At 34.5% G+C, this 15105-nt stretch overlaps 4 protein-coding genes across 4 annotated transcripts in view; 1 reads left to right on the plus strand and 3 right to left on the minus strand.

The window, feature by feature from the left end:
- LOC142339330 (transmembrane protease serine 11G-like) overlaps positions 1-15105 on the plus strand; it is a 528023-nt gene that overhangs the window by 151610 nt on the left and 361308 nt on the right. The gene's annotated exons all lie outside the window — the stretch shown is intronic.
- On the minus strand, positions 8589-9397 carry LOC142339316 (uncharacterized). The gene has a single exon (XM_075389268.1). It carries the CDS (start codon positions 9270-9272, stop codon positions 8910-8912), a length of 363 nt encoding a protein of 120 aa, XP_075245383.1. The 5' UTR covers positions 9273-9397; the 3' UTR covers positions 8589-8909.
- On the minus strand, positions 9510-10988 carry LOC142339315 (uncharacterized). Its single transcript, XM_075389267.1, has one exon. The coding sequence runs from the start codon at positions 10531-10533 to the stop codon at positions 9583-9585; it is 951 nt and encodes a 316-aa protein (XP_075245382.1). The 5' UTR covers positions 10534-10988; the 3' UTR covers positions 9510-9582.
- LOC142339951 (grpE protein homolog 1, mitochondrial-like) lies at positions 13149-13888 on the minus strand. Its single transcript, XM_075390319.1, has one exon. The coding sequence runs from the start codon at positions 13836-13838 to the stop codon at positions 13188-13190; it is 651 nt and encodes a 216-aa protein (XP_075246434.1). The 5' UTR covers positions 13839-13888; the 3' UTR covers positions 13149-13187.

Genomic DNA, 15105 nt, shown 5'->3' on the forward strand with positions numbered 1-15105 from the left:
CGGTGATCAAATTGAAGGCTTAACAATTACAATTAATTTAAAACATGAGCTACAAAATATAACAGTCATTTACCACTCACCAACATTTACAATCTCGAGTTTTTTAGAACTTTTTGAAAATTATTTGACCACTGTTCATCATCTAAAAGGAGATCACATTGTCTGCGGAGATTTCAACATAATTTTTTGGGCTCACACAATAGCAGATTTTTTAATCTGCTAAAATCTTTCAATTTAAATCTCCAGAACCATTTTGCAACTCGCGTATCCATAAACAGTGAAAAATGTATTGATCATATTTTCAGTGATAAGTTTTTTACTTGCAACACGGTTAGAACTGATATTTCAGACCATTAAGCTCTTTTGATCAGAGCTAACAACAGTACTGAGAAGAATTGTGTCGCAAAAATTTTGTACAGGAAACTCAATAAATTGGCGGAAAGTGAAAAGGTTTTTAACTATTTGTTTCTCTTAAACCATGAAATTTGAAACAAAACAATGTAGATGAACAGATCAAAGAATTGACAGAAATTATTCTTGATTGCATTGAAAAATTTGCATCATTAAGAATCTGGAGAATTAACCGCAAATCTCAATGGATGACCAATCAAGTGAAAAACAACATCAAAAAGAAAAACAATAGTTTCAAAAAAAGGTTGGAAAATCCTTCAGAAGAAAACCATAAAAAGTATCGGCAACAACGCAACCTTGCAACCAAAGCTATCAAAAAGGCACGTCTGAGCTATTTTGATAATCTTACCAAGAAGAAAGACAAATGAACAAAAGCCTTTCTGCGTTCAGTGAATTTTGCACTGACAAAAAATCAGTCGAATTGAACATCAATCCCGAGATTTTCAATGATTATTTTGCTGGCATAGGCAAAAACTTAGCTTCAAGTTTCAATGAAACTGATATTTGTTTTGGTAGGGAAATTATCAATAGCTTTGTTATGTCACCAGTTACTGAAAAAGAAGTCTCAGCTGCTATTAGATCACTGAAAAACAAAGCATCGTCTGGTCATGATGGCATTAGTAACAAAATTGTAAAAATTTCAATCTCAGTCATTTCCCATCCACTAACAAGATTGTTTAATCAATGTATTAACCTTGGTTACTTTCCTTCGGAATGGAAATTGGTGAAAATAAAACCATTGTTCAAAAATGATTCAAAGACTGACCCGAGTTGTTACCGACCCGTCTTTTAAGCTCGTTGTCGAAAGTGTTTGAAAAATTTTTATTTAAAAGGATGATGCATTTCATTAAAAAATTTAAAATAGTCAATGAAAATCAATTTGGATTTCAACAAGGAAAATCGTGCAAAAACGCTTTGATCTCTTTTACTGAGTTTTAAACGAATTCGGTAGACCAAAGTTTAAAAGGGTTAGCATGTTTCATTGATCTAAAAAAGCATTTGATACCACATGCCATAAAACAATGATTAAAAAACTCGAAAAGTACGGTTTCCGAGGGAATTTTTTGAACTTAATGAAAAGTTTTCTTGAGAATCGCCACCAGTGCGTTGAATACAATAATTCTGTCTCACAAAAATTGAAGTTAAACTATGGCGTTCCGCAAGGGTCAGTCTTGGGTCCACTGTTTTTCCTGTTACACATTAATGATCTCCCGGTAGTTTGTAAGTCAAACAAAATTACTCTGTTTGCAGATGATACTACAATTTACTCTGCTGCAAAGCAGAACACTAGTTTTTTCTATAATGAAGTTAAGGAAACAAAGAGATGGTTTGAAGAGCATAAGTTGACAATTAATGACAAAAAATGCAGCTTCATGAATTTTGGAAAACGTGAATACTTGAACGAAGATTTTCTAGTCAAAAACATACAAAATGTAAACAAAATTACGTATTATAGATTATAGACCACAAACTGAATTACAAATCTCATGTCGAAAAAATAGCAAAACAGATGAGTAAGTTTTGCGGAGTTTTGTACAAAGCAAGATACTACTTTACAAAAAATCAGTTACTACTTTTCTATGAAAGCTGTGCCAAGTCTGTATTAACGTATGGTCTTATTGTTTATGGTTGTACAACTAAAACAAACCTGAACGAAATTTTCAATCTGCAAAAAAGAATTTTTTGAGCAATTTTTTTTAAACGGAAATTTGATTCCGTTCAATCAATAATGAGCAAATTCAAATTGCTCAACATATTTGAACTGTATGTATCAGAAATTTTTCGAGAGGTTTTTTTGCAACTGGCAGACAAATCTGTTCATAAATTTCTTAATAAGAAAGAACTTCTTGCTAGACGAGTAACTCGGAATACAACTAAAGGAATTTTACCAAGCAAACGACATCATAAAGAAACAGGACAAAAATCTTTACAACGACAGCTCAGACTGGCTCACAATTATGCCGCTGAAAACAACCTAATCCCAGAAAATATAGCTAAAATGAACCGCCATCAGTTAAATTTTTTGACAAAAAATTTTACTTTCCTGTACATTTTTGAAAATCAAAATTTAATAGATATGTTTTTTTGACATGCGTTAGGTCTCCTCCAATATACTTCTGGGCTACCCACTCGATGAGACATAAGTCTCTTTGGGATGCCCGCCAGGCAGTAACATGTATTATTTTACATATTTATATTGCTGTTCTGGTTATATTCAAATTCAAAAAAATGCGCTGAAATTTTGAATTTTCAGCGCCTTCTCCACAATTCAGCGCATTTCATTGCATTCAGCGCATTTCTTACATAATTTCAGCGCATTCAGCGTATTTCTTACAAAATAATGCGCTGAAACGGCGCTGACCTCTCGACCCGGGTAGTCGGCTTTACCCTATGTTATTAAATGTTGTCATCTCTCGGCTACGCCTTATAATAATACAGTAGGTGGTTTGTTGTCTATAACCTATCTCGAAAAATTGAATTTATCCGCTACCTTAAAACATTTAGAAGCACTTTTGCGCTATACTTTATCTCAGTACATGTAGTCGGCAATACCTAATCTTTCAACATATAGTTGGATACACCTATTTTAAAGCGGAGTAGTGTCTGTAACATCTCTTGATTGACAGCGCAGTCGACTTCTTCCTCCCAGTGGAAGTTGGTGAAACAAAAATGTGAAACAAAAAAAGAATATGTACTAAATATTTTTTCTTTCCGTAGAAAGATCTGACAAGTCCAATGCTGTAAGCCCCATTCTCACTGAGCGTAAAAAATTAAAATAAAATCTCAACGTTGTTTACTTGACACAGTAACTTGCTGAACAACTTGTTAAAATCTCAAAAGACTGCCTGCATTCAGTGCAATTAGTCTGTTTTTGACAAAAAAAAATATTTTTGTTTTCGAATAACATTTTGTAATCTCAATTGATTTCAATCCAAAAATTGAGTTTTTGTTAGGTTCAATTTTGAACAAGCAACAACTTGTTTGTAGAACATTTTTTTTGCTTTCAGCTTAAGCTGTTAATACTGGATGAAATAAAGTATTATTCTCATTGAGAATTTTTATCTTCTTAGATAAAACTCTCCAAGAATAAAACGATTCGGAAATGTGAATTCTTGCATTTTGTGAAAAAACTTTCTCAATGTGTTTTCAAATTTTGCTATTGCAAGTAACTTCCTAAAAATTTCATAGCCATAACTCAATTATAAAAACCAATTGCAAAGCAATGACATTTACGACAACAACTTGAAGAAGTCGTAAAAAAGTAAACATCTTTTGAGAAGTGCATCTTAAAAGATGGATCTTTCAAAAAAGTTTCAAATAGTTCTTACCGAATGCTGTTCTCCAGTGTTGCAGAAGACCGTCATAGAAATTTCTCAGAGAACAATTTGCAGGTTTAAAACAAATAGGGCCATTGATTTCTGTTTAAATCTAAGATTTTTTTATGATTAACTAATTGGGCTATTGATAAATGATATCTGATTCAAGACAGTATGCACTTCAAGGCACTCTTAAACATGTTTATTGACGAACTCTTAGACGTGCAAGAATCTTCTTTTGATAAATTTATATGCAGAGCGTGTATCTTTTTAATGCGCGTACTGGTTTAGGAAAAAAACACAACAAAGCAAACTTTGTATCTTAACACTACATTACAACTTCCTAAAATCCTGTGGTGGTCTCGAAGCCTCAACCTCCAATTCCTAACCTAGATAACAACACACACTGCACTACGGTTGACTATTTCTTTAAAAAATTTTACAAGCCATAATTGCAAGAGGACAGAGAATTTCCTAACTAATTCTGTTTTCCTTGATGCTTCTTAACCATGCTAATCGGTAGCTCTTAAAAATGACATTTAGATGCCCCTTAAATTTGTAGTTTTTGTTTGTTAAACATGAAAATTTGATTCCTCATCATGTTCTCGTTTAATATATATACTAGCAAGTTCACAAAAGCATCAGAAAAAATTCATTTAAGGAATAGATGTTTTAAGAGAACTGAAGATTTCTGCTACCGTCTAACTCAGGCTCGAACCCATGCCGCTTGTTTACCTTCCATGGTTTATACTGTTTACGCTATCTATGCATTTTGTTTGCCTCTATTACACTATGTACCGGCAGTTTTTTGTTCAACAGTTTTTTGCTATGTTGCATGTTTAAGTTGGGCTGACTTGTGCAGATAACAATCTGCTACATGGTGGCAAAGTGCGTCTTAAAAGGCATGTACTACGTTAGGCTAAATGTTTAGGGAGCGTTAAATGTGCGAAGATTGGGAGCTTGAACATGGTGACATTGCATTCAAGTTAAAATTAATATACAAATGATGCTGAACTAGTGAAGAACAAATAAACGCCTCTGCATAAAGCAGCAGAATGAGCGTACAATTTCGCGAACATTTTCTGCTGATTTTTGTTTAGTTCTTCAGCTGTAAATTAGTGTTTTCCATTAAAGTCAGGCAATTTAAACAACCCGAGCAGAACCTCGTCGAGAGTGCGGATAGTCTGTTCATTGTACCCTCTGGATTTTTGCGTACACTGAACTGAGATATTTACAGACCCTGTACAGGCGGCAAACATTCTGTATAGTTAGGTGATATTCTGTACCCTCAATTTGTACCCTCAGTTTGCAAACCATAAAGGTCTGGTCACCCACTTTTTTAGACATTAGCACAGTGAGTGATTTACATTTTGTTTCTCACATTATTCAGGTCAATTGTTAAATAAATTTAAAAATCAGTAAAACTTTTTCAGATGATTTATTATTTTACGACACAAAATTTCCTTATTGATGAATCAGACATCTTTATTACCACCTGGCGACAACCCAAAGTCAAAAAAAATTATGTCCCAGAAAGGTGACTTTTCAAACTTTTTTATCCACACAAAAACAAATAGTAAGTTCTGTCAACAAGTTGACCTGAGAAAAATGCACAAAATTTTTTATTGCAAGATGTCAGTTCCCTGGTAGATTTCAAAATCAAATTTCTGTACATACGGAAGCCTAGGTTTTCATAAAACTTGAAGGGTGGTAATATGGGCGGTAACATGAAGAGCGATTCATCGCACTCGCAAAGAAATAATATAAACACCTTAGCATTGAAAATTGAGGAGTTTCACTTTATTATAATGAAACGTTTGAAATCAAATTAATCTTGATTACTTTTTTTAATTTATGTTCGTAAAAACTGACGTCATCTGATCTGCCATTGATTATTTTTTAACTTCTAGATTATTTCAGATTATGCAAAAAGCTGAAGTTTGACAAAACACCAAAGATCACAATTATACCATTTGGAAATTTTATTCTGTGTAAATCATTCATACATCATGATCTAGCTTAAGAAAATTAAAGAATCAGTTCCCATTTTGTGCGTTCGATTAGATTGTATAGTTAACTGATTTATTGACACCTTTAGTCAGCTGAACTAAACAAACGAAAAAGACCCAAAATATTTTCATATTTAACTTGAACTTATTCTCAATTTCATAATCAGAAAACAATGGTTACGAATAAAATAGTTTAACAATTTTTGCTCTTTCATTTTATCCAAGTTTCTAAACTGTTTGCCTTCTGAGAAATAGAATTTAATCAATTATTGTTTTAAGATTTTTTAACTTTGCAAAATCGAAGTATCTCCATAAATATGTCTAGTAAACTATCTAAGCATATGCTTATACATGCTGATGCAAGTGTTTATGAGGAGTTAATGAATTTGGAACAATAAGTGCAAGTTTACTTAACTTACAGAGAAACAACAAAAGAAAAACGATAAAGAGCGGTCAATATAAAATATTGTTTCAACATTCATTTAGTGTTTAAATTTTTCGGTGGAAACACTCCCACATTTGCAAGTGAGAGATTTCTTCTTCTTACTACTATTGCTATGTTTTGGTGACTTTGAATGCTTTTTTTTCTGTGTGAAACACTGGAACGTGGTACCATCGCGACAGCAAAGCTTGCTCATGTTGTGAAGAACTCTTCACTGAGGAAGCTTCACGCAGAGAATTGATTGAACTCACCGTGTCAATAACTCAGGATGCCTCCAAGCTTTGCTAATTTTTTAAAGTCTTAAAGGTGTAAATTAATTTATGCATATGCTTTAAGATACATGCTGTCAAAGCAAAAATCAAAAATGCATTATTTGACTAAAAATTTTAAAAAAAAATCGAAGATTGTTTACATTGTTCTGAAAAAAGTGGCAATGAGAAGATATTTGAAATCTGTAGCACGTTTGTCTCAACGGGCAAACGTGCTACAGGTTTTAAATATCTCATTACCGCGCTTTTTTTTGAGAAAGCTATAAATAACCTGTTTTTTCTCTAAAATTTTTCTTAAGTAATGTATTGTTTCATTTTTAAATTGACAGCATGTATCTCAAAGCAAGTGCATATTTTAATTTACACCTTTTAGATATTAAAAACCTGTCTTTGGTTTTTTTTTAAATTTATGTGAAATTATTTTTCCCGTCGAAACACATTTAAAACTTCTTGCGGGTAATTTTGTTGATTTGCGCGAACAACCAATTTCTAGATCTTGTAAAGCTTAGCATTTTGTACAAAAAAGCCCACTTTTATACCCCAACTTATTTGCTCGTTCATTCTATTAACCGATTACGATGGTAGATTTTGAAAAAAATGGCACTAAAATTAAAGTGAATTAGAACAAATAATAAAAAAAGGTATTTGATGCCGTGCCATATATAATTTACTGATTTTCAACGCTCTTCTGATAATTTCGGTTAGGCGCGTTTGTTAAGTCAATCCATTATCATAAAATACGCCTAAAAATCTGCAACTGTTGGTTGCTTCAAAAGTGACAATTAACCTGAAAGCAACTAAGATTTTGTCTCTCAAAAGCGTCATTTTCGTTTTCCTTTCAATGAAAGTCAACTTAAACTGTTCCATAAATTGCTGGCTTTTTGAACACGTTTTCAGCAATCGTTAGCATCTGCGTATTATTCTTTGCTTGAAAAATGATAAACGTAACATCTACAACTTCACAAATTTACAGCTATTCCCTATTTCATCGTAGGAATCATTATTATACAAAACAAGTCAGAAGACTAAGAAAAATTCCTTGAACACGGTGGTTTATAACAGTCCAGTATACAACAGTCAACATTGTCAATCCAGAATAACACACTGTCTACTGTTACGAAGCTATGAGTAAAACATAGCTGGCATATTGCCAGAAAATAGCTGCAATAGCTTCCTAGATCTTCAGCCTCAAAAAGATAGTCAAGAAACAGACCGAAAAATTACTTTTAAATGCTGAGATGTTATTTGATAAGGATCTGTTTAACTTATTGCTGCTATTAGCTGCACTCAAATAACCTTCAATTAGTTTGACACGCACTCACTTGCCCTTACCTCTTTGAATTGCAGAGAAGTCAACTAGAGAGTGAGGAATTCATTGAGTGAGGTAAGTCACGTTTGATCAAAAAATTTATCACCTAAATGAACATAGAAACTCGCCTCACTAATAGAGAAAAATAACGTCACAAACATAAATCAATTGAAATTTTATGAACGAATGGACAAAAGGCAGATTTGAAGTTATTGTGCATATGCTCGTGCCAAAAATCCCGACGAAATGAAAAAAACCCGAGATGGCCAATAAAAACCTCAGCTATCGCTTTGCGGGTACTAAACAGAATTCCCGGCACTTTCCAAAAAATTTTTTTAATATTTCTCATAAATGCCGGAAGATGGGTTGAAATGAAAGCCTTTGGCCAAGCCAAAAAAAAATGTCAATACGATATTTTTTTCAATTGAGTGATTGTTTTTGATATAGACTACCTAAATTAATGTCTTGCTAATTGTTCGTGCTAGCACAATTAATGTTGTTGTTATCGGACGAAACCCGATTTATAAGCCGATTTTTCTGTCTGCCAGAGAATATAGTTTTCGCATACTCGATTATCTTACTACGTTCAGCGGCCGTGACTTATGGTATTTAGTCTCCTTTCTCCACTTTATTGGGTTCAGAGTAGTCAAACAGTTCTTTCCTTTCATTCCTTTGTCAAGAGAACATGAAAAACTGACAATACTTGTGGGCTTCCAAGAAAACCTAATATCAAAACATTAAAGCCCTGCATAAATAACGTGAGGCCCAACTTGCATTAAGAACTTAGTTAGATTAAAAATCGCTCTCTCACATCTAACTGTACAAAACCAGTAACAGATTAGCTATATTTAGTTATTCTGTCATCAGTAGAATATATTGTCAACAGTGCTTCCAATATACGTACAAATTAGGACATGAATCGTTATCAACACATCAGCCGAGTTGAGTAAAATAGTTATCGAGTAAAATGTGTGTACATAAAGAGAATTATAGTTTTCCTTCAATCGCCTGTTCTCTTCATACCCAGAAAAGTTAATCGACCATGCATAATTTGTGCTCTTCTACTGATGTTGCCAACCAATTCCTTTTATATTCAAGTTATCGAGTTAGGGTTTTTGAAAATAAGTGAAGAGTATTTTGTGACGTCACTGCTCAGAGCGCGAACAGGATCAAGAATGCGACTAGCAGACAGAACAGTCCCATGGCCTCAGACAAGGCGAAACCCAGAATGGCGAACGAGAATAACTGCTGCTTCATTGAGGGGTTCCTGGCGTATGCGATCAACATAGATCCGAAGATACTTCCGATTCCAGCCCCGGATCCTGCGACTCCGGCCGCGCTAGCTCCGGCGCCGATGTACTTGGCGGCAGAGTCGATGTCTCGTCTAACGGCAGTGGTGTGCAATTGCTGTTGTGGCTGAACGCTGCTGATAGCTGACACCGCTCGGACTCCTGAACTCTGACTGGCAACAGCCAATCGTGGGGTGAATCGTGCAGCTCTGGCAAGGGCAGACATTGTTGTTCGTTTGTTGCGGATTGTAAAATTGCTCTTTTCTGTTCAATGTGAGAAGTTTGCACAGAATGGTCAAATCAGAACACTGATCTGAAAAGGCAGCACAAGTTAATGCAAAAGAGCAACCAAACTCAATTTAATTTAACACGCAAAAGAAAAGCATGCATGGCTGAAAAAGCTCAGCACAAGCACTATAGTGATTATTTTTACGAATTGAAGCGTTTATATCAAAAACAAGAGCTTTGTCTATACTCTTTTTACTGTTTTACTGATAACAATTTTGTCCAAATTTCAAACAAATTTTCTACAAATATCATACATCTTTATTTATAAATGTACAATGCTGATTAATAAGTAAAGGTACAAACACAGATTCAACATTCACTATTTGCGAGTCGGCAACTTTGCAAACTTCAGTGCCCATTGTTTCGGATTCCACATTTCTTGAACACAAAACAACTTCTGTATAACGCTTAGGCAAAACATTACCAACAACACAATGATGCTGATACGAATTAAGTGCTTTTTGACATTTTTCAATTAAAATATTTTCATCTGTTTCCAATTTGAATGTTACCATGAAACTATCCGCGCACCATTTTGTGAGCACAAAGCTGAGAGCTTTTGGCACTGGGTACAATTTAAGGGTCAAATACTCCATTCCTGAAGGTATTTTATGATCAGGCAACTTATCCACCGGAATGTAATAATCCGAAACAGCAGCGGCAGAATACAACATAAATCTTCTGCCTACAACGGCCGCGTGTGTACAGATTTGTTGCAGCAAAGTAAAATAATCTTGCACTGTTACAAAGTTGAGTATAAACAACCGCTTAGATTTCCCGAGCAAAGATTTGTGGCAAACTTCAGTCTTAATTGATCTTTTGGGCTGAATTTTATCAATAAAATTCGCAAACAGGCCGTTTGTGGCAGAGAACTCGGAAACGTTTAAGTATTGAGAGAACGGAAACTTTGCATTATCTCGCTTCACGAAAATGACGAAATAATTTTCATCCTCCAAGAACTCCTCGACGCTTCTGGCACCGCGCAGACCAGTTGAGAAGTTATCCAAGTATCTAACGGGCGTTTTTTCCAGAGGTACGCTAGTGCCACCAGATGTAATAAGGACCAATTTCGCATAACTATTTTCAGAGCACTGTTCAATGAACACTCTTAAGTCATCTCTCGTAGATTGATCAAGGTTTAATAACACATTCGATGTTGTAATCATTTTCTCCAGTTCTTTATACTGTGTTTCAGTCATGATTTGGTTACATTCAAGCTTTAGAAGTGATCAATTCAAATAGCTAGTTAGTTCGCTCAAGAATGAAGTTCATGATGTACCGCAATTTCACTTCTTTGCTCTAAAGAACGTATTCGACATCATAAACTGAAACGAAAGGCGCTGAGTTTAGCATGGTTTGTAGCATGCTTCGTTTAAATCAACGCATCTAGCTTAGTACATCACATATTAAATAATTGAAGATTTAACATGCAATCGGCTATTTGTAACTATTAATGCGAAAAGCTGCCTGATAGGCGCTGTACTTTCAGTAAGATTCTCCTCTGCAGACAAATAAATACAATTTGCTGCTAGCAGGGCTTCAGAAAATTGCTTTCATTAACTGGAACACAAGTAAAATTAATAAACACTCCCGAGATTTTGACTTCTTTGTGAATGGAACGCACCATAGAACATGGAGAGCGCTGTTAGTTAACTGTTGGTTCTACAAAATTTACGTGCATCTGATCTTTGAAGATCACGTTTAAAAGTTTAAGTAACAAAAACTCGAAAAAGCTCAGTCAAAACAGTCAAACAAAAATTTTGCATAAATATAGCTGGCAGATTACCAGTAATTGCCGCAAACGCTCCGTAGATCTGTAATCTCAAAATGATAGTAAAATAATCAGACCAAGAAAGAACCTTCTTATTAAATAAGTTATTTGAATAAGAATCTGTTTAAATTATTGCTGCTCCTATTAGCTGATCTCAAAGAAACTTCAATTAAAGTGACACACACTCACTTGACTTTATCTCTTTAAATTAATATAAAGAAAAGCCCATTTCAGAGTAAAGAAGTCATTTTTGAGTGAGGTAAGTCACGTGTGACCAAAACTAATCACGCAAATGAACAAAAACACTCCACACTTAAAGTGAAAAACAACGTCACGCACGCAATGAAGCTGAAATTGCATGAACCAATGAACAAGAAGCAGATTTGAAGTGATTGTATGATCGTAACAAAAATCTTGACGAAATAAAAACATACACTATGGTAACAAAAAGCTACTTACAGCATGATTTCTGCTTTTAAAGCATGAGTCGTGCTTCATAAGCATGATTTGCGATAAGGCGTGAAAAAAGTGTGAAATTAAGAAGTTTTAAGAGAAATTTCATTTTCATTTTCTCCGCCTAAACAAAAAAGAATGTTAAACTGCTTTGTTCTTTCACCGTTTGCCAAGTTGTTACGCTACAAGATGTCAGTTTTTCATGGTCTAAAATACAAAAACAACTCAACTTGAAATCAAGATCCAGTGCACACTATGCATACAAATGGGGTGCAATACGATGTTTTGGGGTGCAATACGATCATATGGACGCAAATTGATTGTTAAGCGTCCAAACAAGCTAAACGCTGTCGGTTATTTGGAGATTTGAAAATTACGAAGAGAAAAAGCATTTCCTGGACAATAGTTTTCAACAAGATAATGCTCTTGTGCATAAATCCGGGATTGACAATTTTCCAAGAGAACGAGTGGAAGGTACTGGAATGGCCAGCATACTGTCCAGATCTGAACAACATTAAAAATTTTTAAGCAGCGATTTTGAAGCAACAATTACGAGTTTTTTGGGAAAATTTAGAAAAAAAAAGTGTATGATATTTTGAATTAAATTGACGCAGACGTCGTGAGACGCCTGCTTTTTAAAAAATCTTCAGGTGTACGTAGCTTTTTGGTACCATAGTGTAGCAGGACAAGACCTCACCTACAATTCAAATTTTCATTGACTAAACAAAAAATTAGACATAGAAAGGACTATAAATGGATTGCGAACACCATTTAGAAAAAAATTCGATAAAAACATAAAAAACAGATTTTGTGTGAACAGTGAACAGATTTTAAAAAGAGGGCCCCAACTAAAATTCTTTGAATTGTAAAAACCGCCAAGAGAAGGATAATAATATCCCCAGCTATTGCTTGACGGCAATTAAATAAACACGTTTACAAAAATTGCACCGACTTTGTTCGCCCAAAAATTAGCAAGAAAATCAGAATTGCCAACTAAATTAGAAAACTATTTGTAGACTTTCTATTTGTAACTAAATTAGAAAACTATTTGTAGACTTTCTATTTGAAAACTATTTGTAGACAAAATACATTCTTAGCTGCGTATCTTTATAAAAGATACGCAAAAGATATGCTTTATAAAAGAACCAAGAGATTAATCACGTATTTCACTCTTTCTCGATGTCTGTCAATTTGCACCCAAATAACGGAGAGAACTCAATATATTCTAAAAAGTGAGGTGACAAACAAATGGAAGAAAGGAGTGTTCTCGGCTCATTCACTTCAACTGATTTAAATGACTTACAACAATAACATCTTGTATGACTTACAAAGTCATGGTTAAAGTCATACAACCAGAAAATGTCAGGCACAACTTATACCAGACTCCATGAACATAGAAACATTCCCTGATGTTATATCCAGTCTGCTCATATCCAGTCTAACTGTCTGAATATGAGCAATTTAGATCTGATTCATGTGAAGGACTTTAATTGTATTTTGCCTTCGCAGCTGCATCAAAATCAGCTTCAAGGCAATTTCTTCAAAACTATAGGCCCTCTTCATTGCTCTGAGTTATGAAATTCAACTGGATAAATAATAATAATAAATTCTCGCAAAAATAGCCGCAATTTATTTAGCAACACCAACAATGGCGGGTCTTATAACCCTATCATGTAATTTATAGCCAACTTTCTGTACATTGATAATTGTTCCCGATTCCTTTCCCTCGACGGGTTGGTAAAAAACGGCTTCATGCTCGTGAGGGTTGAATGGTTGGTCAATTGGATCTATTTTGAGCAAACTGTGATTTGAAAAAACTTTCTGTAATTGAACTTCAGTCATTTTCAAACCGTTGAACAAGTCTCGCAGAGGTTCATGAGAATTTAATTGATCTTCTGATACGCTGTTGAGAGCTAAAGCAAGTGTATCTGAGATGCCCAAAAGATCTTTGCTGAACTTCTGGATTCCAAAAGTTTTCGCTTCCTCAATCTTCTTGTTCAAACGGACCCTTTGATTCTCATTTTCTGCTATTGCTCGACGGTATTTATCATCTAAAGCCTTGCACTTTTCAACTTCTTTCGCGTGAGTTGTCTTTAGGGTTTCAACTTCCGATTTCAGAGCACTCACTTCGTCACCCAAAGGAGCTTTTGAGTCTGTCTGTTCCGGAATTGACTCGTTGTCGACTGGATTTGAAGCCTTGGCAGCCGTTGAGCACAAACATCGCTGACAACTCCGATATGAGGCCGGAAAAAGGACTCGCTTGCAAATCGAGGATAACATGACTCAAAGTGTCATAAACGTTACAAAATCTGAAACATATCATAAAACTTGTAACAAGAAAAGAGTCACATTTTACTTCGAATGAAAATCAGTTTTTGACTGCGTCCGAGTAGTCTCAATGGACATCAATCAATAGCAGTTTTCAAATTACGCTTATTTTCAAATAAAATTTCAAAGTAGTCACAAAATTATTGTAGCCTTATAATTATAACGCTTGGATAAACTTTATTCAGTTTCCTTTAAAGTTTAGATTCTCGGTTTAGCTTTAAATGCAGAAGTCATTTTATTGAGTGAGGTACTTAATGTATGCTCCAAAAAAACTTATCGGAAGACGAATTTAAAAAAGACAAAATTCGGAAGCAACTCGAAGCGTCAGACCTTAGCGAATAATAGGAATGTCAATCACTGCAGTCGGAACAGTCATTTTTGTCTTCAAACATATATTTCTTTCTTCGCCACATTAACTTTTTGACAAATTTTAACTCCTGTCGTAACAAGTTTCAGAACTGACATCGATGCAGCAAGCAAAAACAAGACAATTGAGCTAGCATTCCGAAACCAAGACAAAACTACCTGCAGACCTATATATACAGGCGCCACTTCATCCCCACGAGATGAAAACTCACAGAAATCTAGTAAAGGCAAATCGTTAGAAAACATCTGCAAACTATCGGAAATGTTTGATAACGTTAAAAAAGACGGTTTTAGGACGGAAAAAATCGAACAACCCGACATACGGGCGAATAATTGTGACGAAACAATTAATCACAAAAGTTAACAACTTGGCAATCAATTTTATGGCCTAAAATTTACATTGGGAAAGCATGAGATAGATACAATCTTACAATATAAATTGAATTTCAAAACCTAAAAATAAATTAAGGTCACAGCATATCAAATTTTTGTTTTGGCGTCGCAGCAATTCAAGAAACCTAACAGTTGGTTCCCTCTTGTTAGATATCTTTGAAGGGATTAATTCAATCTGAAGAGATTAATTGAATTACCAAAGCCCAACCCAAACTAAAACGGCAGAGCAAATAAAACTAAAGCTATGGTCACTCATTATAGATAATTTCGAGAAAACAGCCCACCACTAGGATTCTACATATTAAAACGTAAAAAATATTCATACTTCTAAAAAATGAGAAGTTAAAGTTGAAAGGGGTACACTTTACCAATACATATTGGATATTCATTAAATGTAATTAAATAATAAAACTCAAGGTTAGAGTTATTTTTCAAAATGCCAAAATACTGCGATAATTGC

The sequence above is a fragment of the Convolutriloba macropyga genome, chromosome 5 (assembly GCF_964194025.1).
Source record: "Convolutriloba macropyga chromosome 5, txConMacr16.3, whole genome shotgun sequence".
Taxonomy (NCBI): domain Eukaryota; kingdom Metazoa; phylum Xenacoelomorpha; order Acoela; family Convolutidae; genus Convolutriloba; species Convolutriloba macropyga.

Coding starts and splice junctions, on each gene's coding strand:
- LOC142339316 (XM_075389268.1), bottom strand. CDS start 9,272: ATGTCTGCCCTTGCCAGAGCTGCACGATTCACCCCACGATTGGCTGTT.
- LOC142339315 (XM_075389267.1), bottom strand. CDS start 10,533: ATGACTGAAACACAGTATAAAGAACTGGAGAAAATGATTACAACATCG.
- LOC142339951 (XM_075390319.1), bottom strand. CDS start 13,838: ATGTTATCCTCGATTTGCAAGCGAGTCCTTTTTCCGGCCTCATATCGG.